At 37.1% G+C, this 23,830-nt stretch overlaps 3 protein-coding genes across 3 annotated transcripts in view; 1 reads left to right on the top strand and 2 right to left on the bottom strand.

The window, feature by feature from the left end:
- The window catches only part of LOC136259294 (ATP-dependent RNA helicase DDX18-like), a 91,971-nt gene that overhangs the window by 47,048 nt on the left and 21,093 nt on the right, over window positions 1-23,830 (bottom strand). The gene's annotated exons all lie outside the window — the stretch shown is intronic.
- On the bottom strand, window positions 6,112-7,210 carry LOC136258840 (uncharacterized). Its single transcript, XM_066052192.1, has 6 exons — window positions 7,095-7,210; window positions 6,955-7,046; window positions 6,727-6,847; window positions 6,565-6,664; window positions 6,452-6,510; window positions 6,112-6,395 (listed from the first exon to the last, which is right to left on the bottom strand). The coding sequence occupies exons 1-6, from the start codon at window positions 7,167-7,169 to the stop codon at window positions 6,243-6,245; spliced, it is 600 nt and encodes a 199-aa protein (XP_065908264.1). The 5' UTR covers window positions 7,170-7,210; the 3' UTR covers window positions 6,112-6,242.
- Window positions 13,121-20,768, top strand: LOC136258819 (uncharacterized). Its single transcript, XM_066052167.1, has 8 exons — window positions 13,121-13,784; window positions 17,346-17,471; window positions 17,519-17,646; window positions 17,698-17,919; window positions 18,227-18,460; window positions 18,994-19,101; window positions 19,890-20,076; window positions 20,221-20,768. The coding sequence occupies exons 1-8, from the start codon at window positions 13,138-13,140 to the stop codon at window positions 20,702-20,704; spliced, it is 2,136 nt and encodes a 711-aa protein (XP_065908239.1). The 5' UTR covers window positions 13,121-13,137; the 3' UTR covers window positions 20,705-20,768.

Here is a 23,830-nt window from a genome sequence, read left to right as displayed (position 1 = left end):
GTAGAAAGTAGACTTGTTGGGAACGCTTCCTTCAGACAGATGTATCCTACTACCTGGAAAGGAAGGTTTGGTGGGTAGGAAGCTCTATGTCGTAACTCTAGTGGCGAGTTTTTGTCCGAGCCGCATTTGCTACCCGCACTTTTATATTGGCTCACGAGACTCATTCACCGTCAACTTTGGCGCCGCTGGAATCTAATTGATCATTTATTATTCGAATAATAACTTGTGCATATCCTCTACTGTGGTGGTGCCTTGTGATGGCATGCAGGGGGCGTACAAAAGGGGTTTCCAGGACTAGTCTGGCGCGGCCGCCCTTCGCATAAAGAGGAAGGGTCTGGTCACTCTAGCATAGCCCTTTTGTAGAAGTGGAATGTAATTATAAACTGCTTTACGATGAATCACGTCACAATACGTGACCGGATAGAGAAATGGCGCGGGAAACTGAAGATATTTTGTGCTGGTTGTGGCGAGAATATCACAGTTTTAAGAGTGGATCACACCTTGGACAAAACTATACCTTCGTGGCACTATCTTTGATGAAGAATTCGAACAAACGGAAACAAATGTCACAAAAATTCAGTAATTGCAGTAACGCAATTTGATTGGTGTTACCTGTTTTCGGTAACATGATACAAGTTTTGAATGCTAGAGTGACCAGACTCGGCCCTTCCTCTTTATGCGAAGGGGCGGCCGCGCCAGACTAGGCCCAGCCAGGGGGTTCCCGAAGATCCTTATGAAAATGGGGTTGGTGAGCCTACATATTCAACTAGGGCCAATGAAACTTGATTACTAGTTTCTCGCACAGATTTTTGAAATTTTGATGCGGGGGGGGCGATTATTATTCATTATTGCCTACTCAGGGTGTGCTTAGTCTGGCGTAGCCGACCCGCGCGCGGAACGCGAGGGTCTGGTGACAGCCGCATTCAGTACCTGTGCCAGTCTTACGAAAAACATGTGCGTCCAATCAGATCGCTCGAAGGCCAATTAACTGCATTCTATGACGTGATTTCTTTAGATTTGATCTCCAACTAATTATAATAATAATAATAATAATTATGATTACTGAAAACACAGTTACAAACTGATATGTTCAGGTAAGGAAAAACATTACAAATCACATAGATAAGAGTCAGTTATAATTTATCTAAAAATACTTGTAGAGATTGGAATTCTATTGTGTCAGTTGGTAAATTGTTCCAATCGCGGATAGATTTGGGGTAATAGCTGAATTTATAATGATCTGTTCTAGCAAACGGAATCTCAAAATGGAAGGGGTGGTGATGGCGGGTGGGATATGTGGTGTTAGTGAAATAATTTGGGACTGTTAAGACTGATGAGGAGTAAACAATGTTGTAGAAGACTTTTAATCTAGTCACATATCGTCGGTGTTGAAGTGATGGCCATTGTAGATCTGCTAACATAGATGTAACACTACTGTTATATCGGTATTCTGACTTGACCCAACGAGCAGCACGTCGTTGTACCATTTCTATACTTTGTATCTCCTTCTGCAAGTAGGGGTCCCATACTGCCGATCCATACTCCAACAGTGGTCTCACTCAGTGGCGGATCCAGGGGGGTTTCATTGGTTTCCACGGAAACCCCCTTTGAAAAATGATTGCGTAACAATTAAATGTTTTAATTATCGCGGCGTGCGTCTCGATCGAGATACTGTAATTAGAGCAGTCACAGTAGCTACTAAAGTAGTGTGTAGGAAGTTTTTAATATATTTTATGTACTATTACTAGGCTGTGACCTTTTTTTTTTTTTTTTTTTTTTTTTTTTTTGGTCTCACCTTACCAAACCAGACGATGTAGTGCAAACGTTTGCGTATCTCATGTCAATATATATCTCCACCTTCTAAACTGGAAACCCCCTTTATAAATTCCTAGATCCGCCACTGTCACTATACTGGTGTAGGCTAAACATTTAGTTTCTGCAGAACATCTATAAAGGTTACGTTTAACAAAGTTTAGCATCCTTGTTGCTTTAGAGATAACTTGATTGATATGAGGTGTAAATGACATTTTTGAGTCTAAGAGAATTCCTAAATAAGGGTGTTGGGAAACTCACTGCAAAAAGTAATTTCTGATAGTATAGTTGAAAGTAGAGGAGGATGTTAGTCTACTACAGGTAAGTACCACACACTTGGAAGTGTTTAATTCCATTAACCAAGTTTCAGTCCACTTTAATATAATGTTGAGGTCATGTTGTAATAATAATTGATCTTGCTGACTATTGATAGTTCGATATAATATGCAATCATCTGCAAAAAGTTTCAAATGGGATGAGATGCCACACTTGATGTCATTAATGTAGAGCAAAAACATCAATGGGCCAAGAACAGTTCCTTGGGGAACACCTGACTGAACTTGCACAAAATTTGAATCATATCCATTCACAACAACACACTGTGTTCGCTGAGTCAGCCAAACAGCGTTTGGCTGACTCAGCGAACACACCAGCTGTGATATTCTCGCCACAAACAGCACAAACGCTGTGTTCGCTGAGTTAGCGAACACGCTGTGTTCGCTAATTCGTGCATGCCTTACAACTGAAACATAGAAAGGCAACAGTATACAACAGCCTCCTCCCTGGTAAGTTAGTTTTATCAACTTTACATCCGTGGAAGTGTAACGCCATTGAAATATCTCCATCGTGATTGAACCGGAAGTTGTTAATTTGTTTACGCGCGCGTTTTAAAATTGATTGCATTCCACTTGGCACAGGTGTGTGATACGGATGTCACCAGACCCTCGCGCTCCGCGTACGGGTCGGCTACGCCAGACTAGGGTGTGCTGAGATCAGAAACCTTCATGTTGTTACTAAAGTGTTGTAAAATTGCATGGATAATACTTCTCATTTGAATAAAAGAATATTAGTACTCCTGGCATGCCTATAATAAAGTGACTTCTTTATTAGAGTAAAAGTGACTGCTCTATTAGAGTATTTCGATCTAAATTGCCAATAATGAAATTCCATGCGGGGGCTAGTGAAAGGATGCGGGCGGTGACGCGAAACTGCTAATCAAGTTTCATTGGCCTAGTGCATGCCAAATAACACTCATATAAACTCACAAATTATCCCTCACTCTTACCTCCACTTTATAAGATCGATATATTCTAATAGAGCAGTCAGTTACTCTAATAAAGCATTCATTTACTCTATAATAGAGCAGTCATTTATTCAATCAAAGCTTCCAACTGAATTTCAGCAAAAATTTAGTCAAAATTGATACCAGCATAGCTAAGTATTTAAGTTAATTCTGTGCACATTTATTATTATTATTTTCTTGTAATCATAGGCTACCAGTGCAAGTCACTGGTAGACCCTCAGAATCACCCTGACTCACATTTACTCACCTACACATTACTGACTTTGTTTTGTATTCCTGATTCTGTAAAGCAATTAAAATAAAATAAATTAAAATAATCTCAGAGAGCCAATTTCTCACAAATTTCCTGTAGGGGGCATGCCACCAACTCCCCCAGGCAGAGCATGTTTCACAGATGCAATGCACACAAATATAGCTAGCTATCTTCTTAGCCCTATTTGACTTTAGCTAACTGCCTCATAGCAATAATATGATGGCTCAGTTTACAGCATGCATGCACCTAAATTACTGAGTTATCCAATAGATATTGGTAACCAGTAAACAATCTGTACACAATTTTGTACTAGCTAATGTACTGTCAAAATTAGTACCAGATTCAATATCTGGAAGCTAAAAGTCTGAAAAAATCCTGGGGATATGCCCTCAGACCCCTCTACAAAGTTCATGCTTCACATTTCACAAAGTGTGCTTTGCACACTGAGCAGCACTTGTCTCCTCCATGTTTGCACTGTAGACTATTTTACCATAATCCAGGGCTATATATCTGAGTGGAAACCCCTATGGAAAAATCCTGGGTACGCCCTTGGCATGGCAAAGGCTATGCTAGATTCGTAATAATGTAGTTACTTTTAGATCACCACAATCGATATTGAGATTCTACCCTATAGTAGCAACGGCCCAAAGGCAAGTACAAGCAGAGCACAAGTGCCAAAATATCAGTGTTGCCATAATGTGAATAAAGTTAATAGATTTGTGAAACTTTTTGTCTGGTTTATGAACCTGAAATAATCTATGAACATTTTAGTGACCAAGATTTTAAAACATTAAAGGCGTGAAACTTAATGGAGACAAATGCTTGAAGACTAGAGAATGTGATGGTCGTTCAAGAGTGATAAAACCTTAGAACCTACAGGAGTAAGAAGATGCTATTTTCAGTCGGGGTGGTGCCTAGCTGTCACAATGTAAGTGAACCAGGCCCAGCTATCACTACAACAGCAGGGAGTTATCAGCAAATGTCATTTTGTGTAAATGTGTGGCCAAGAGTCGATAGTGTTCATTAAACGTAGTGCATGAGTAGCTGTATACCATGCAAGTAGGAAAGATAAGCTGCGGTGAACAGCAGTGTATAGCCTGCACTAAGATGTTTAATGCATGTAGTCCTCATGAAAGTGGACTTAGCTAACATATATAGAGTTGCTATACAGTACCTTGCACTCTATTGTTGAGGTGATGACTGAGGCTTTTCTCCACCATTATTATGTATACTTCTGCATCTGACTGCTGCTGTTACTATGTGTATTTTTAATTATGTGCCACCTTTACTCCATAGTAGTTTGTCATTTTACCTTATATGTATCCCTTACAGATCTATTGTGCTTGTTACCACAGTAGTGGTAGAGATTGCCCATGTTATTGTTAAAACTCTAATAGAACACACACCTAAACACCATCATAACGTGTGGCCTTAACCACAAACAAAACCTTAGAAGTAAGTTTGGGTGGACTATGGGTCCACTAGTAAGTATGAAGTCAAATGGGAAAAGATACAACCTTTTTCATGATCTTGAAAATGTGCCGATTCTTTATTTTATTATTATTATTTTTTCACTGATCTAGAGAAAAATCTGTTGAGTTTATGGGAAGAAAAACCACATAGCCTTCCTTCCTATGTTACTGACCATGTCTGTCACCTATTTTTATATCCATATGTGAATGTTACCTCCCACTTTGAGACAATTTTGTACGTTCTCCAGCCATTGATTCAGTGAAATCCTAATAGAACACACACACACCCATAAACAACCTCTAAGGAACCTACAGGAAAATCAATTGGAAGAATAACTTATGTCATTATGTCACTCACCTATTCCATGTGCTTGCATCCATTTTGAGGCAGTTTTGTATGCATGTTAACTACCCATCGAGTCAATGAAATCCTAATAGAACACACATCGAAACACAAAAAATAATCAGCCACAGCCACAAAACAACTTTTAGAAGAAAATTTGGTAAGCCTAAACATGATTACTGATTTGATATATGTGTATAGTTGTTGCTGACTGTTAATGCAGATTAGCTACATGTAGTTATCCATAAAATGATATACAAATTATTATAAACTGTTGTAATTTTTGTAATAGAGATTACAGTAGGTTAAAGTATATTACAAGTGCTAAAAACAGTAACAAGCTAAAAGTCAAACAGCGAGCAAGTTATAAGCCCTTCTAGAAGTACTAAGGCATGTTAAGTCACCAAAATATTGAAATGATGTCATCAATAAATGGATACATAAAAAGATACACAAACTAGTGTAAAAATGAATTTTAAAAATTACAACATGGCGAATAGAGATTGCAGAAAAAACAACAGAAACAAGAAAGTTATTATATAGGTGCTAACACTGTTCATCAACAAGATCAAGAAGTACTAAGGAATCTTAAAGCCGCAATTGTCACACATGAATCTCTATTTGCTAGCCAACTCATGTGTGACAATTGCAAGTGTCAGGCCGCATGCCTTAGTACTTCTTGATCTTGCTGATGAACAGTAGCTTACTTAGCACCTATATAATAACTTTCTTGTTTCTGTTGTTTTTTCTGCAATCTCCGTTCTCCATGTTGTAATTTTTAAAAATTTATTTTACATTAATTTATTATTAAAGCTGCCCAGGTAGTGGACACTAACAGTACATTGACACCAAGTTCATTATCAAGAGCTGAATACTCTATCATATTACAGTATTTTGACAGTATTACTTGCTGTGTGGAAGTTGATTGTACCAATATACTTCACAAATATTATAGCTATGTAGTTGTTGTGGTCATATACACTATCAAATGAGATTTACATGATTATACATGAGTTTACTGCTAAAACTACTTGCAGCATACAGCTAATAACTACTACTTCAGTACTTCTCCTTAACTACATAAAACGAATCTTTGGAACAGCAGGGTCCAACAAAATCCACACTCTGTATATTAGCAGCCTCCAACTTGCTCTTAATCTTTCTGTTCACACAATCTAGGTGGTACCATGATGAGCAGTTGTCACACCCAATCTGAAATTTTTATAGATATAAGAATGATACATATGCAGCTACAGAAATCAACTTACCCAAATGCATTTCTTCCTAGCCTTACTTGAACAAGTTCGGCAATATTCACTAATGTCATCTGCATAATTAAAACTATACTAAAACTATGTAATATACAATGGTGTACACATACCAGAGTTACTTAGTATCATTTTAGCCATTTCTATTCTGGTATCAGAAACACTGTTGGCATCTAATGATAATGACGAACCATCCAAATATTGCTGAGCAAACTAAATAAGAATTAGGTACACTTATTATATTATGCGCATGAGCATTAATTAGCAAAATGTACCTTCATCACATAAACTCCACATGACGAGTTATCCTCTTGGAAGCTATGGGGAATTGATGTTACCTCCCAAGTAAACTTTTGTAGCCAGTAGCCACCATTGAGTTGATGGATGCTATATTGACTGGAAAAAAAAACAGACAAAAAGCATTAAAGATAAGGCCAACATTTATTTAATAACAGTTTATTAATTCCTTTCTTCCTGTTATCTGTCTATTTTATCTGACTAACTTCCATTGTTTTCTAATCCTGTCTAGGACCTTTTGTGGAGTGTTCATGGCTGGATCGATATATAGGATCCGTCTCTGAAGTGGTTCTACAATCTATACCAAATTAAATAAAGAAAGCAGCACATCTTTCTGTATGCTGACCACTAAGATCCAGTGTTTCTTTTCAAAGCAGTAAGCTCCAATTAGAGCATTGTACTGGGAAACATCCACCTGCATGGAAAGTTTTGTTCAATCATCAAAATACAATGTATCTAAATAACTTACACAACTCAACACCTTCTGCCTGTGAATATACATTCCATTGCATATATCATTTACAGCAGACACATCCATCACATACACCTTTCCTTCCTACAGCCGTGTTATGTGAATAAAATATAATATTGTGATTCAAAAGCTCACCTTGTTGCTTTTACGAGTGGCAGCTAACATAAATGATGTAATCACCTGCAAAATTAATAAAGTTACCAATCAATAGACTTGTGCCAATTATAACAGCACAATAGCCTGCAAAAAGCATCCCAATGCAATAGAATGGCATTCAGATTGTGAATGATTGCTTACACCTAGAATAATCTTTTGGCAAGTTATAAAAACTTTGAAAGGTCCAACAGAGCAGTCATTTAACATTAGCAAAAAAATTCATATACATAGATATAGACATAAACATACTTCATCTGTGACCCATCCATTATCATCAATCAACGACAGTATACCATTATCAAAGATTTTATAACTGCCAATTTTGGCCTCCAGTAACATCTGCGTCTTCTGTTTAATTCTTAGTATGCAACCTGTGGAGATATATGCATACACAAATTCATTGATGGCTTACACTATGTACCCACTCAACACCTTACACAATGTACATTTTAGAGACTATACAAAAATGTGTTAACTTAAATTTTCCAAAATAACTACATATACAAGAGATAATAATATTGATTCACTAACTGCTGAATGTGGTGTGGCATTGCTATTGGAGTAACTGTATATATGCTTCTAATACTGAACAGCAGCTTTAACCACCCTGTTAAAAATGCAAGCTAAAAGTTATTGATTCACATGCTCAATGGTTTTGTTAAGTTTTTCAGGATGCTTTTACTCATACCCTTCTTATGATTTTGATCAGCAAAACTTTATCTTGGGTGGAATAGAGCTGAGACTGACGCAGAGCCACATAATACATTTTATTAGCACAGGTTACATAGCCAGCACACATAATACACATTCTTCCTTAACAATTGATTTTGGTATTATGTACTTAGTTACCATTTTCCGGCTGGTACAGCAATGTGTCTGTGCTGTGTTAAATGATATATAGCATAGTGTCAGCTATGTCATGGAAACTGTATATTGTACTTTTTCAAATCAACACATTGCATTTTTGTAGTTTAAGCAAAACAATAGGGAAGGAAAAAGTGCAGTAAGCCCTACATGCATGTGTACTGTAGCTAGTACAATGCTGTATTTAGATGGGGTTTGAGGCTTGCCTAGTATGGCATACAGCTCATGGTTGAATACTAATAAAAATGTCTCAGCTGGCTATTGTAGTGATTTCAAAACTGGGAACCAGTAGCAACAGTCCTCCTATACATCACAGTATAAGTATGTGTAACTTATAGCAATTTTAGCAACCAACTCCGGCACTTGTAACGAGTAAGGAGCTCTTGGGAGACAATTAGCTCAATATTTGTATACGTACGTATGTGTATACTGTATACGTAGTATTAATAGCCTTGAATATATATATATGTGTGTGCCCATGTACTGTACATGCATATAATACACAAATACCATACCATCAATTGAAGCCTCCTTATCGATGGTTCTAAGCAATGACACTGATTGGTGTTGCTGTTCTAGCTTTCCTGTGGATGTTTCGATTCTTTGAATTGGCTTTATTATTGCCTTGCTATCTGGTTTCAATGATACAAACGTTGTCAAGTCTGCAACTTCAGTGATTTGGTCTATACATGTAAAACTGTAGCATACACACAAACATAATTTGAAATAGTATCTGTATACCTGGGATTTTCTTAGTAGATGGTGGTGATACTGGTGTAGCCTGCATTGGTGGTGGTTTAGTTTCAGCAGGGTCATGAAGTGGGGTGTTGTCTACTTCCTCACTGCTGATGATGTATGTGGTATTTAGGCACCTGATCGGTGAAACTGATCGTTCAGTTGACTTGCCAAACAAAGGCTCAGAGACTGAGCTAATGCTGCCAATTGGTGAGATTGTTTTATCTCTTAAGTCCAAACTGGCACCAAACAAAGGCTCAGAGAGTGAGCTAAAGCTACTGTGAGCTTGGCTGATTTCAGTATCAGCCAAGCTCACAGTAGTGATAATAATAGTGATAATGAAACAAGCATAATATTATTATTGCATGCTGTATACCATAGGAATTCTGGAAGGGCGGCAGTAGTTCATCCTGCATAATAGGGCTTGGTGTTTTATCATCTCCACAAAGCTCTGAAAGTTGCCTTAAGTCTTCATATGGCGTGGGCGTCGATGATCTCGGGTGCTCGGCTTTAGGTGTTATGCTGCTTTCTGAAACTGTAATAAATATACTTCACTTTTTGAAAGAGCTTATACATGTATACAGTACCATGCACTGATTCAATGAATTTTAAATAGATATTCAATAATAACATAATGCATTTATTACATATAGTTATTATTCTTAACCATCATGTTGGCCACCTTATATTAATAAAGGTGGAAACTTTGATCTTACAAAATCTGCTCAGAATGTTATATATATATATATATACATCCATCTGTGCATCTTTTTTATATATTTACCTCTTTCAACCAGCATTTGAATGATGTCCTGTGCAATCGCACTATGCGGAATTGTAATACATTTCCTCTGTCTTCCATTTTCTGATGGCTTTAACACTCTATCACTGCATCCCTCCCTAAGGAAGGGAAGTGAGGCTTTGATGTTTCCCCCAACTTCTTTGATGTTTCTTTTGAACTTGGCCTCATCCAAGCCTGTACAGTGACACTTGAGCAGTGGCAAGTAAATGGCTACTGATAGCCTGGCTGGATTTAACTTATTGGCAACTTGTGGACGGAGGAACCTTAATATCTGTTAACTAAACTTTAAGCACACCATATGTATAACAGATGTTTACCTCGCATGTTTCCAAATCTTCAATGTCATCAAGTATTTGATTAAGCGCAGACTGCAATGAACTCTGGGTAGGCTTTAGTAAGCTAGCCACTTCTGGAGCCCATTTCTGTACGAAGAATTGTGTTATCTCTGGAAATGCTATCACTTCTGGCAGTGAAATGCTGTTGCACAGCTACAGTATACACACACATAGTAATATGTGTTCTTTAAATTTCTGCACTCACTTCTTCACCAATCCCTAATAAAAGAGCATAACTCTTTTGAACTCTGAAATCTACTTCAGGTAAGGCTGCGCAAACTAACGGTAGCAAGTCTTTGCTTATATGTGTTTGAAAGTGTGTGGCCTTTAGTTTATCCCCTATGCTTATTAGAATTCCAATGCTGCTGGATGCATGCTGACAAGCTATTTTAAGTGCATCGTCTTTTTCCTGCTGGCTCAATTCTACTGCTCCTTTAAAAAATGGAATATGTATTAATCGTGCAGCATTCCTAAAGGAAAAGAATCACAGGAGTAAAGCCACATATATATTTATTAAAAAACCAAACCTGGAGCTTTCAGCAAATGCCTTATTTGATGTGAACAAAAGGGAGGTTCGTGGAGTATTATTTCCTGAACTCAATGCAGCACCATTGAAGAACTGCACCGACAATGTTTCTATGCTGTTTTGTGAGTTTATATCATCAACACCAATCGGAATAGTAGTGATTGCTGCTCGTGAAACTAAAGACGTTGGGGAAGACTTTCCCACCCGAAAATGTACTACTGCAGCTCCACACAGGCTAAGTGCTGCCCGTAAAGAAGTAGTTTTCCCTTCAAGATTATTATTACATTCCATATACCGTTGACAGCAGCTGAATACTTACCTGTTCCAGGTGTCTCGCTGTATGCCAACACCATTGGACATTCAGCCTGCAATGCAATTAGTTCCTCAAAGTGCATTGCCATGCACATTCCACTTAAAACTTGAAAGAAGCTTTGAAAGTTATCACGAAGGCATTCTTTTGCTGCTTTCAAGAGATTTTGGATTCCCTTTAAGTACACAATTGTAAACATTGTAACAATGTTATACTCACAATCCTTATAAGTTTACTATATATGGAGCTTGAGATTGTTTTTGTGTCTGAATTAGGGCTTAAATTGGTTGTTATAATTATTGTGATAAATTATGTAACACTCGGTTTGTTTCAGTGCTTTTTATTAATGCAATCATACTGTAGATGTTACACTTGTTAGTGTACTTTTTGTACACATGATGTACACATGTACATGTGAATCACACAATTGCAGTAACAATGTGCTATTTTATTGTACACAGCATAGTGCACTTACACATGCAGAATAGCTAACTGCATTTTGTCACTTAAAGCATGATGTGCATGCATGTTGACAATTATAGATAATTACACAACAGATTCTAGTTATACAGGGGAGAGAATATACACCTATAAATTAAGGACATTATGGAGTTACTAATGTCATGAAGCCTGTCCATGCATAGAACATAGCCTTAACACTTGAAAGTACCATTCAACCGACTTTTCTCTAATACAAGTAGAAGTGTGACTAAAGGAAAGAAGAACTGATTGCACAAAATTGTTTCAGAATCTGGACATAGTGTCTTGCCTTGTCTATATCATACTTTGTGAACTCTTGGTAAAAGTTATGACTTAACTACATGTAATTACTCTAATTATATGGCACAAACTTGTGTCTGCAATGGTAAAGCAATCGGCAACGGTACAAGTCTTTGATCATCCACAGCATCTCTCTTTATTGCATAATCCTCATACCAATAAAATGGAAGGTTGTCTTTGTCAAGTAATTCTCCCTTGCTATTAATCTGTGTTTCAGGTCCCAAAACCCATACATCACTATAGGGTTGTAGTCCTAACGCTGAAACTAATGTTCTGCTCTTGAAAGAACTGCTAGCACGAAAGCTGCTGCATCGCTGGAAAATGTATCTGCTCCAGCTTTCGTGAAACTTCGAAGTGTAGAGGCATCCTCATTAGTGACGAAGCATCCTCTGTAATATAACATGCGTGATAACAACAAATGTAAGGCAATTAACAAGAACCACGCTATAATAGATATAAAATAATATAAACTGATAGCTCAATCCACACTATGATTTTTAACATATGAATGAATTCATTATATGTTTCACCTAGAATTGTCCAGCCAGTTAAACAATATTTACAAACCTATACAGCCATGAGACACTCCTTTAAAGAGATCATATGATTAGATATTTTTCGGAGTTTTCAAAATTCCTGACCTACGCACAATATCTGTGGAACATCAAAACATTAATTTGTCATGGCCTTGTCTCATTTCTTTTGAGCAGTGGAGATCACAAGGTATAGTTTATGCTAAGGCATTTCCATGTCAGCAAGCCACAAACTAATAATACAATCAACACCTCTCTGTTTGCAAGTGAACAAAAGAGGTGTTGGGTAGGTCAGAAACTAATAATATTATCATACCAAGTTATCATACATACACTATCAATTTTTTAGCTGAGTTTAAGTGGGGTATAGCTATATACAGATATAAATCACATTACATGCATGCGGTATCATGACAGATAGGTTCTGAAGCCAGGCATGCATACACAAAAGAGCCATGTATGCAACATCTAGCTATACAGCAGACAACCTATAGCTATACCCTGCACTGTTAAAATACCATACCTTTCGTCTCCATGGATAACTTTAATTTTGTATAAATCCGTCTAATTGAGTGTAGATTCCGGGAGGAGATGAGATAGCGCTAACTACCTCAAAGGAATAATTTGTAAACTGAATGAACTCTCCATTCTTGTTTTCTCCCACTTGACCATCTACCGTCACCAGTCTTCCACTCACAGTCGTTCGAGGCATTTTTCCACACTGCGTTAACGTTTGACACTGCAACTATAGGCGACAGTTCAAGAAAATGCAAATGCGCATGTCCAAGGTAAGTATGAAAGACGCATGCGCGATCAATACTCACGTGCCCGTGTACATGTATAGTACATGATTGTATAATTTAATACACCTGTAATATGTCAACACCGTCACGTCGTGGGAAGAAGCGAAAGTTAACTGCTGCGTTAGATGCATTGTCTTCCAGTGGATATAAAGATGGAATGGGCTCCAGTCAGTCGGGAAAGTCTCTAGAACCACTAGACTTGATCGATAAGAAAACTGACGATTTACCCGCCCCGGCGAGTCAGAGCAGCAGATGTGATGATTATACAGAGCAAGAATCATTGGCAGTGAAAACTATCGCTCCCATAGTTTCAAGCGGGTTAACTGTTTTAACAGTTCAAGCAATGAACTTGGTGCCTATATCTTTTTTGTCTCGTCGGATACACTACATTTCCAACGTCATTAATAATTCCATGAATACAATGTACAGTTGTGAACAGGTGGCTGAATTAGTGCGAAAAGTCGAAGGAGTTATTTTTAATGATGTAGTTGGTATGGTTAATTTCCAAACTCCTAGAGTGGAAGTTTTATGGAAAGTGACTTTAGCAACAAAAGTTGCTCATACTGCTTTCTTGGGACCTCCAACTATTAAATGTTTAGTCTGCAGCAAAGGCCTTTCGATTCATAATGATCCATCAACAGTTATCTTGTTTGGGTTACATGGACCACTTCCTGCAATTAAGATCACTTTAAGATGTGACAGCTGCATGATAAACTACAGGTATGTTGCTACATCTGATCAAATTATGCGTGCAGCATGCACTGTAAAATAAAGTATATGCATGCATGTGTCTGACACATGCACTCATCCGTGTTGCATTCAGCAATATAACCCTACCCGACAACTTGATGTGTGCAGCTAGTTATATTGCAATATTTTTGGTGTGTCAACATATAAATTATACTCACTGCATGCATGTACAGTGCATAGGTGTTGTTTTTATATAAATCAAGGTATAGCTATATATAACATATGAATATAACATGCATGCATGCATATTATGTTACGGACTGGTTTCTACACTGGCCAGCTGGTTTACAAACCGGATTCACATTTCCATTCTATGTAAGGCCACATAAAGTTAATTTTAGTTTCTCATCCTCCAAGCAACCAAATAATAGTGCGGGCAGGCAGGTTTTTATATTATTTATTATTGACTGCATGGATAGCTGAATTAACCAGCTAAATTGAGTCAAAATTCAATTTTCTAATGTTGCCCCAGCTAATAACCAACTTTATAAGGTGCTGAATGGCTGCACTCAGCCAAAAAAGTAGTGCTGCAAAAACTCTAGATGCGGTAAGGAAGACAGCAGTGCGGACGGGGATGAGAAACTAATAATTAACTTTTTGTGGCCTAATAGAAAGGTTTAAAAACTTGCACTAGGAATAAGGATGAAATCTCTCACGAGGCTGGGACTTCATCCTCAGTCTTATAGATGTACCACAAAGAGACTGGAGCCCCTCACTCATATTTTAGTGGGAGATAAGCCCTTCTACATGTGAAGATCAAGGTATCTTATAGAGCAACCAATTATGCTAATAGAACAGTCAGTTACTCTGTTAGAGCATACATTCAGTCCAAACAGCCATTTATTCAAAGAAGGCTTCTAATTGTATTCAAAGTTTAGTCGAAATTGCTACAAGATTCAATTTCTGGCAGTAAAATTTTCCTGTGCATGCCTAGACAAGTTTAACAGAGTATGTTTTGCATGTAAATGTGTGCAAACATTATATAATTAGTCATTGTTCTTAGTCCCCTCAACTTTACAATTTATAGCTATGCTCTTGTCCTCAGTCATTGGTAGGAGTCCATTTGAGTGCATGCATGGTTTGTGAAAAAATGCCTACATATGTGGAGAGTAGATCGAATCAGGGAATATGGAAGATCATGCATTCAGTGCCTGAAAGACTCAGTGAATTTTAAATAAGAGTTTAAATGGCTAAAAAGAAAAACTTGCTATCATACAGTACGGTAGTAACTGTATATTAGGGATCACCAAGGTTTGGGGTTTCTTGCCCTATAAATATCACCCAAAACCAGCCTAATATTAACTTTCTGAAAGATTAGCAGTATTGGTTAGGCATAACCAAGCTCAAAAATGTCTTCAGATCAACTCTAAAACGTTCCATCAAGTTGCTACGAAATTTTAAAAATTTCGTATTTAACCGAATTTTCTACTGACTGACTAACTTACTAACTTACTTACTTACTAATGCCTTCAGACAAGCGTAACTCGATAACGGCTAAGGCTACAGGCCTGATTTCTTCACTGTTCAACGTCGCTTCATCCCAAGACGTGCCTTTTCACCAACCGCAGCAGCTACAATGCATGCATCATGGTGCTACCTTTGTCCTCCTTAAAGATCCTTTGATTTTCAAGTGTTATGGCTTCAGTGCAAGATCTAGGCGTTTCTTACAGTATTCTTTGCTTGAAACGTTATGTAGGTGTTCAACATACCAATAGCCTCGCTGGTAGCTAAAAACAGTGTTACACTGACTGACCGTAATAATCATAGATATTAGAGGCGCGTAAAAGCGCTTTAATAATATCTATGCAGTAATTGACTGCAGGGGAGAGGAAGACAACAGGGGATAGGAAGAGGACTGGGGAGAGGTAGAGGACGGGGGAGAGGTAGAGGACGGGGGAGAGGTAGAGGACGGGGGAGAGGAAGAGGATGGGGGTGAGGAAGGATTCAAAGGGGTAGAGACTATGATGACCAGCAACGATTTACATTTTCTATAACAATTAAATAATCTGTGTTACGTCTTGAATGGTATAGCTACACACTTTGCAAACTGCAAGACTGCATGGTCTAGCACCGCACTATACATAAAATAAAAATGGCTAGTAATCAGTGTGCCGGCATGCATGTACAGCCAGGTATTATGCATGGATAATAGTCATACTGTGATTGCGGGCAGCTATACAAGAGACTTAATATCATCACTTGTACTGTATGCCTATGTTATATCATGCCTTTGAAATTCATCATGACAATGCTGATTACTGATTTCCTATATTTAACACTTCTTTAAAGGTATCCTTGACTGCAAGTGCTATAATGCTCTCTGTACAGTCAGCAAAACCATATGCATGCATACTTGATTATAATACTGAAATACATTTATCTAAACTTGTTAACACTATTAAATGAAAAGTTTAATTTTATAGAATCATATAATTATGTTTTGCAACAATTTGCTGTATCAGGCTTCTGGGACCAGTAGCATCCTCCTTATATGTGCAGCATTCTGCAATATTTCCATGCTACTATGATCCGTGTGGCTATACTGCATGTAGAAAGAGAAAGTATACAGAAACGATATCATACAGTACAATAGTAATGTATATCAGTTAGGGATCACCAACGAGGTTATTCACTAATTATCATTGTTTCAAAAAAAGTAAACAAACAAGTATAAGCAAAAATTAGTAATTTTACATCCAATTAGGGATCATAGTAATAAAAAGTAAAGAAACAAGGTGGTTGCCTATATGCCTGCAGATATACTATAGTGGACATTTAATCCCTAATTCAGTCTATAGCTGTACAACAGAGGTTCTGAAGACTGAATTACGGATTAAATGTCCACTATAGTATATCTGCAGGCATATAGGCAACCACCTTGTTTCTTTACTTTTTATTACTATGATTCCTAATTGGATGTAAAATTACTAATTTTTGCTTATACTTGTTAAATATATCAGCTGTGCATGAGTATACAGGAAGCTAGACTGAGTGAAAGTTATCCTATATAACATTCCTTCGACCACTCTGCAATGGCAAGGAATTCATGAATTCCACCCTGGAGAATAATTTATATATACATTTTTTGCATAATATGATTTTCGAAGGAGCTATAGTATGTCCACGTTGAGCTGGATCCTCAAAAACATTTAATAACTCAGAAATGGAATTGGTCATATCCTTGAAATTTGGCACATTTGTAGTGCTCCCTGACCCACTAAAAAATATTTCATAGTACGATATACTCAATATTACCTTTATCAAGGGTAAATATGTACTTACTTGCTCAGCTTTTTTAGTCCTTATTATGGAGTTTTTTTCTATTACATCATTATTTCAAAGAGTTTATAAGTGGTAAGAGCATCTTTATATCAACACATATGAACTGTCTATTGCTAATGTGATCTCAAAGATCCATTACAAATGTATGTACAGCCTATGTATAGATAGTGGCAATAAGGCACTGCTCCTCACTAATTTACATTGTTGTATACTGCAACTATGATCACATTGGCTATATGTGTTATGTAGATATGACCAATTTGGTGGGAAAGCACTCAATGGCTACCACTACTATGATTCTCCAAGGCCGTATATCAAAGCATCACGTAGTGTGTACCTTTGTAGAGATCTGTACTGTCATTTGGTTGCTGCTGCGTAAGTTGCCCATGCAGTTCATCACCATAAATCTTATGACCTTGCAGACATCACACCTGGTGCTCCTTTGAAGGTGCTGCTGAAAGCTACAATGAGGGAATCAGAGAGTCATTAACTGCATCAGTGTTTCTGAATTATACAAAGGAGTTCTTTACACATTGTCCACTTAGAAATGGTAAGAAATATTAATGTAATTATGCTATGTTTGTTGACACAGCAGTTTTAGATGTGCCTGAATCAGAGGTTTGCACACATGAGCTTCATCGTAAATCAGTGGCAGAAGCATTCTGGAATGCAGAAATTGAAAATGAGCTCAGGGAGGAAGGGAAAATTGGATATATATTTTCATCACTAGATTCTAGAGAAGAACTGATGGATGCCATTGATGAAGAGAGAGCTAGTCATCCATATGTCCATACCAACTGCACTGATGAATGCAAAAAAAGAGGTATGCATCTTGTACATTACAAGCAAGTGTACGGAGCTTAGAAAAAATATTATTTGTAGAAAATGCACAAATACATACACGTGCACATAATATTTGTACACACACTCCCTAGTATCATAATACAATGGCATTTAGTGTAGCAAGCTACTGGTGTTCTGACCTTCACATGTACCATTATCAAAAACCATTGCATAACAAATGCATCATGCTAATTAGAAATTACTTTTGCATAAGTTCATGGATAGCCCTGCATGCCTGGCAATATAATATTATATAGCCAGCTGATTTTCATTTTCTTTTAATATAGGCTGTGGGAAATTGTATTCCTTTGATGGAAACTGGAAACTGAGATATCCTGTATGTATGTACCGGGTACATAAGGAAGTCACAGGATTTTCTCGTCGACTACGTTATGTTGATACTTGTCCGAATGAGCCCAAATTCGGCCATGCTTTTTGTGAAATCCATTGCACTGAAGCTGAAAAGAGTAATATCCCATCAAAGCTACGGGAATATTTAAGATATTGTGGAGTTTTGAAAGGTACATTTATATCTCATTGTAGCTACCATCCAGTAAGCTGTATGTAAATCAAAACAGGTATATTACAGAAAAAAATCTTTTGCACAAAATACATGTACATCCTTCCGATTAATTTAATATATTAACATACTTGGTTTTTATACTGCAAACATTATTGATTCTGTGTATATAGCACAAACTGTTTTCTTATGACTGGGATTGAGAGTAGAAAGCATGTGACTGATATAAAATGTCTAGCTTTGCAAACCTTATAACCATCTTAAGATTCCAAATAGTGTGATAAATAATCTATGCATTGCCGAAGCACATGATAAGGTGCATACAACCCATCTATCATATCTCAGCATTTATGCATGTTTGCTCACTCTGAACATTGCATTAGACAACTGAGTGTATGAGCAATGAAAGGGTGACACATTAAGTGATTTAAGTGTCATGATACTGTGGTCCAGTAAATTTTAAATTTTAGCTATGTGACTATGTCATCATGATATCAAATACCTAGGTGTTGTATAACTTGCTTGCCCTCACAGACCCAGATGATGATTCTAGTCCTAATGCTGAAGAGATTAGTAAGCTGGATAATGCAGAGAAAACCTTGTCTACAAGAAGTTCAGTGTCAAATGCTTCAGACTGCCAAGGTAAGTTATATGCAGTGTACTTATGTTGGAGAGGAAGACAAATTATCTGAAATTTGACACCCTGTGAGAATTGAGTCTTTTTGAGAGTCACTCATTTTGCAAACAAATTCTGATAATTGTAGGATGAAAATTTGCAAGGAACCATGAAATTTGTCTCTTGAGAATTTGTACAGGTACACATCGGGAGCCCATAGCCCGGCCGGTCCAGTGTTGGCTGGACCACTTTCAACAACTTGTAACTGAAAGTTGTAAAAGATCGCGTTACTGTAATAGAGCAGGCACTGCAAATACTCTAGTATAACGTTTAGTAGAATATAATGACTGATATCGCTGTATATTTCTGTGCTACTTCCGTAAATCACTAGCTTGCATGATGTTGCAGGGACATTAATTTTGCATTGATTACTTTGATGGGCACAAAATGCTGAATGGAGCTTCCGTGCCATTTAAAGCAATTAAATATATACTTCTTGGAGAAATATTGACCCCCAGACCCTCTATAGCTTTGAACACTTATATTAGCGGTATGCATGGTGTGTGTATCAAGCAATATCAAATTGATGAATGTGCATGATTACAAATGACCTTTATAAGAGTGGATTGACAAGGCTCGAGCCCTGTACAGACATGGTAAATTAGTCATGAACTTGCTACTGCTGTTCTGGCTTTTACTTATAGTTTTGGGCCATGGGAAAATCTAGGTTAATTGTTAATTAATGGAAATAAGAAAGTAATATAAAACAGCGTCATTGGTCTAGGTTAATTATTAATTCATTTCTTATGCATAGGAACAGCGTCATTGCTTGCATCACATCCAGAACTGATCAGAGAATTAGATGAAGAAAATGAACTTGATGCTAAGCCTGAATGCAACAAGGACACTGGTGCCAAGAAAAAGTTGCAAAAGTGGAGCTGTGGTCATTTTTTTGTTGTTCGGGGTGGTGGGCATATAGACATGTGGCAGCCATTGTATGAGTAAGTTACTAACTAGATTTACCATTTGTGAATGTGATAATATTGTGTGAATGTGAATGGTCCTAGAATTTATAGACAGTTGTAGTGTATAACTTCCTATTTAGAATAAATGATACATTTTAAGTGTCCTGTATAATTATACAGATCTGAAGGACCTGCACAAGTATTTTTAATTATTCTATCCTGGATGGTATCAGCCTTGGGGAATCTTACCAGAGATGAAAGGAAAATGATCACATTGTTCTACGACAATATGTGTCACATTGATTGCTTACATGTTGCAAGAAATCCCTTGCCTTTGCCCGGAAATTTGAGTAGCCTTTGGCTTGATGTTTATAAAATAATAGATTCACTGCACATCAAAAACCATCGAGACAGGAAGTGCCATGAGAAATACCATCCGAAATCTGTCAAGGATCACAATGAAGCCTATAATACAATGAGCTGTGAGCAGACGTTTGCCTGGATTTCTCGTTTTAAGAAAATTGTGTGCTCTATGGGAAAGAGGCACCATCACTTCTATCTTCATAGAATGGTAAACGACGGAATAAGTATATTGCATTTTGTTATCAACATGATAAGAACCCAGTACAGCCAAAACTTCATTAAATGTAGTAACCTTATATAATTATTTGTTAATTGCAATTACTTTACATTTCAATCATTGTGATTAAATGTCATTATCTGCTTGAAAGGAGTGCACCAAACAGATATTTGAAGCATACATTCTCATCAGATTGATCATGCATGCATGAAGTACATTTTTCAGTTATATTTTGTCTGCTACGTATATTGTTGTTAAAAGGCAGTGTCGAGCACAAAGCATAAAGATGCTGCTATTTTCATTACAGTCAATAACCTCCCAAGCTAAACTTTAAGGATAAAGCTTATGTACTGGCAAATCAATGAATAGCTAGTAAACCATCAGCTACTAAAGTTCACTGTTACATATATTTCCCAGCTTCTTAATTGGAGACATGTAGTAAGCATGCAAGTATGCATGTACATATTATAGATATGGGATTTATGGAATACAGCTAGCCCAAATATATTTTATCCAGTTGTATGAGCTACATGCTTTCTACATGGAGTACACTATATACAGATTTTAAAATCAGTAACTAAATTCTGGCTATATAACAGTTTTGTGAGATGGCAGAATTGGTAGAAAGCTAAAGATCTTAATTGTAATTGGTAAAACAGAAAAAATAAGCAGCTAGAACCAAATACAGTGTATATACTTTAAATAAAAAATTAATTATACTTGTAATTCATCTTGGCTGACACAGTCAATTGTCTAATAACAGAACAAACCCACTATCAGAAATTTTGTAACTTATTGAAGAGGTAACAAAAAAATGAAGAGCTCTACCATTTAAACAATATTAAAAGTTGATCTACACAAATTGGCTTAGGCTGCTTAGTCTATTAGTTAATAGATACAAATATATATGACATTTATTTTAGGTTGCCACTATTAAATATTTCTAGAAATGTGTGGCCAGATATCTTCATACTGGCTTAAATTTTGAGTAAAACAGTGATTATTCTTTACAGCAGGCTATTCAATTGAACTAAATGATTTTCATGACTCTGCCAACATGGCTTTTAATTGAATATAATTTGTACAAGACTTAGTGATCAGTTTAGTCACTGAAAATAAATTACAAAGCCGTATTTATTATACACATAATTACAGTGCAAGTTTAAAGGCTGTAACTATCAGTAATGTTCATAAGCTATAGTCATTTTAGTGATGTTATTTGGTCTCTTTATTGTTATACTTGATTAAATGTGTGCTTGCCATACAAATCTTTCTTAATTTAATTGGTGCTAATTTCTGGGGTATGCATCTAAGCTAAGAGCACATACACATTGGTCTACATAAAAGTTAATTGGCTTGAAAATTTAAACTGTGTATTTACGTTGGGCCTAGCCACATATTATAACAATTCCACAAAGCTATAACATCCTTTGTGACTTTATTAACTCCCAAAACCAGCCTAGCAGAAACTATATACTCTTAGCAGCAAATTAATTTCAAAATAAAAATCATGACATTACCAAAAATCTAGCACACATAATGGTTTTACTGTACTCTATAAAACTATCAAAACCTCAAAAACCCAAAAATCAGCCTTGCAGTGCTCCAGTATTGTTGTTTGTGACTTACCGAACTCTATAAAACCCCAAAAACCCAAAAACCAGCCTTGCAGTGCTCCAGTAATGTTCTTTGTGACTTACTGTACTCTATAAAACCATCAAAACCCCAAAATCCCAAAAACCAGCCTTGCAGTGCTCCAGTATTGTTCTTTGTGACTTACTGTACTCTATAAAACCATCAAAACCCCAAAACCCCAAAAACCAGCCTTGCAGTGCTCCTGTAATGTTCTTTGTGACTTACTGTACTCTATAAAACCATCAAAACCCCAAAAACCCAAAAACCAGCCTTGCAGTGCTCCAGTATTGTTCTTTGTGACTTACTGTACTCTATAAAACCCCAAACCCCAAAAACCAGCCATGCAGTGCTCCAGTATTGTTGTTTGTGACTTACTGTACTCTATAAAACCATCAAAACCCCAAATACCAGCCTTGCAGTGCTCCAGTATTGTTCTTTGTGACTTACTGAACTCTATAAAACCATCAAAACCCCAAAACCCCAAAAACCAGCCTTGCAGTGCTCCTGTAATGTTCTTTGTGACTTACTGTACTCTATAAAACCATCAAAACCCCAAAAACCCAAAAACCAGCCTTGCAGTGCTCCAGTATTGTTCTTTGTGACTTACTGTACTCTATAAAACCCCAAAACCCCAAAAACCAGCCATGCAGTGCTCCAGTATTGTTGTTTGTGACTTACTGTACTCTATAAAACCATCAAAACCTCAAAAACCCAAAAACCAGCCTTGCATGCAGTGCTCCAGTATTGTTCTTTGTGACTTACTGAATTCTATAAAACCATCAAAACCCCAAAAACCCAAAAACCAGTCTTGCAGTGCTCCAGTAATGTTCTTTGTGACTTACTGTACTCTATAAAACCATCAAAACCCCAAAACCCCAAAAACCAGCCTTACAGTGCTCCAGTATTGTTGTTTGTGACTTACTGTACTCTATAAAACCATCAAAACCCCAAAACCCCAAAAACCAGCCTTGCAGTGCTCCAGTAATGTTCTTTGTGACTTACTGTACTCTATAAAACCATCAAAACCCCAAAAACCCAAAAACCTGCCTTACATGCAGTGCTCCAGTATTGTTCTTTGTGACTTACTGAACTCTATAAAACCATCAAAAACCCAAAAACCCAAAAACCAGCCTTGCAGTGCTCCAGTAATGTTCTTTGTGACTTACTGTACTCTATAAAACCATCAAAACCCCAAAAACCAGCTTTGCAGTGCTCCATGGTAATGTTCTTTGTGACCACTTACTGAACCGCTCTATAAAACCATCAAAACAAAACCCCAAAAACCAGCCTTGCAGTGCTCCAGAAATGTTCTTTGTGACTTACTACCAGAACATGATAAACCATTTGCCAAAACCCACCGCATGCAACATAGCTACACAATGAGTACACAAATATCATATCAGCAGTCACTGGCTATATACACATAAATAAACCGCCATGTTGCTTCACGCGCTTAACTTACTTCACTATCATTCTTTAGACAGAGCCACCCGATGCAACTCATCATGTAAAACCTTCAAAACCAGGTTTTTCCATTCTTAAAATATACATATATCCCCCTTTATATCGCCATAT

The sequence above is a fragment of the Dysidea avara genome, chromosome 6 (assembly GCF_963678975.1).
Source record: "Dysidea avara chromosome 6, odDysAvar1.4, whole genome shotgun sequence".
Taxonomy (NCBI): domain Eukaryota; kingdom Metazoa; phylum Porifera; class Demospongiae; order Dictyoceratida; family Dysideidae; genus Dysidea; species Dysidea avara.
Note: the sequence above shows the minus strand (reverse complement) of the source record. Positions and strands in the feature narration are given on the sequence as shown.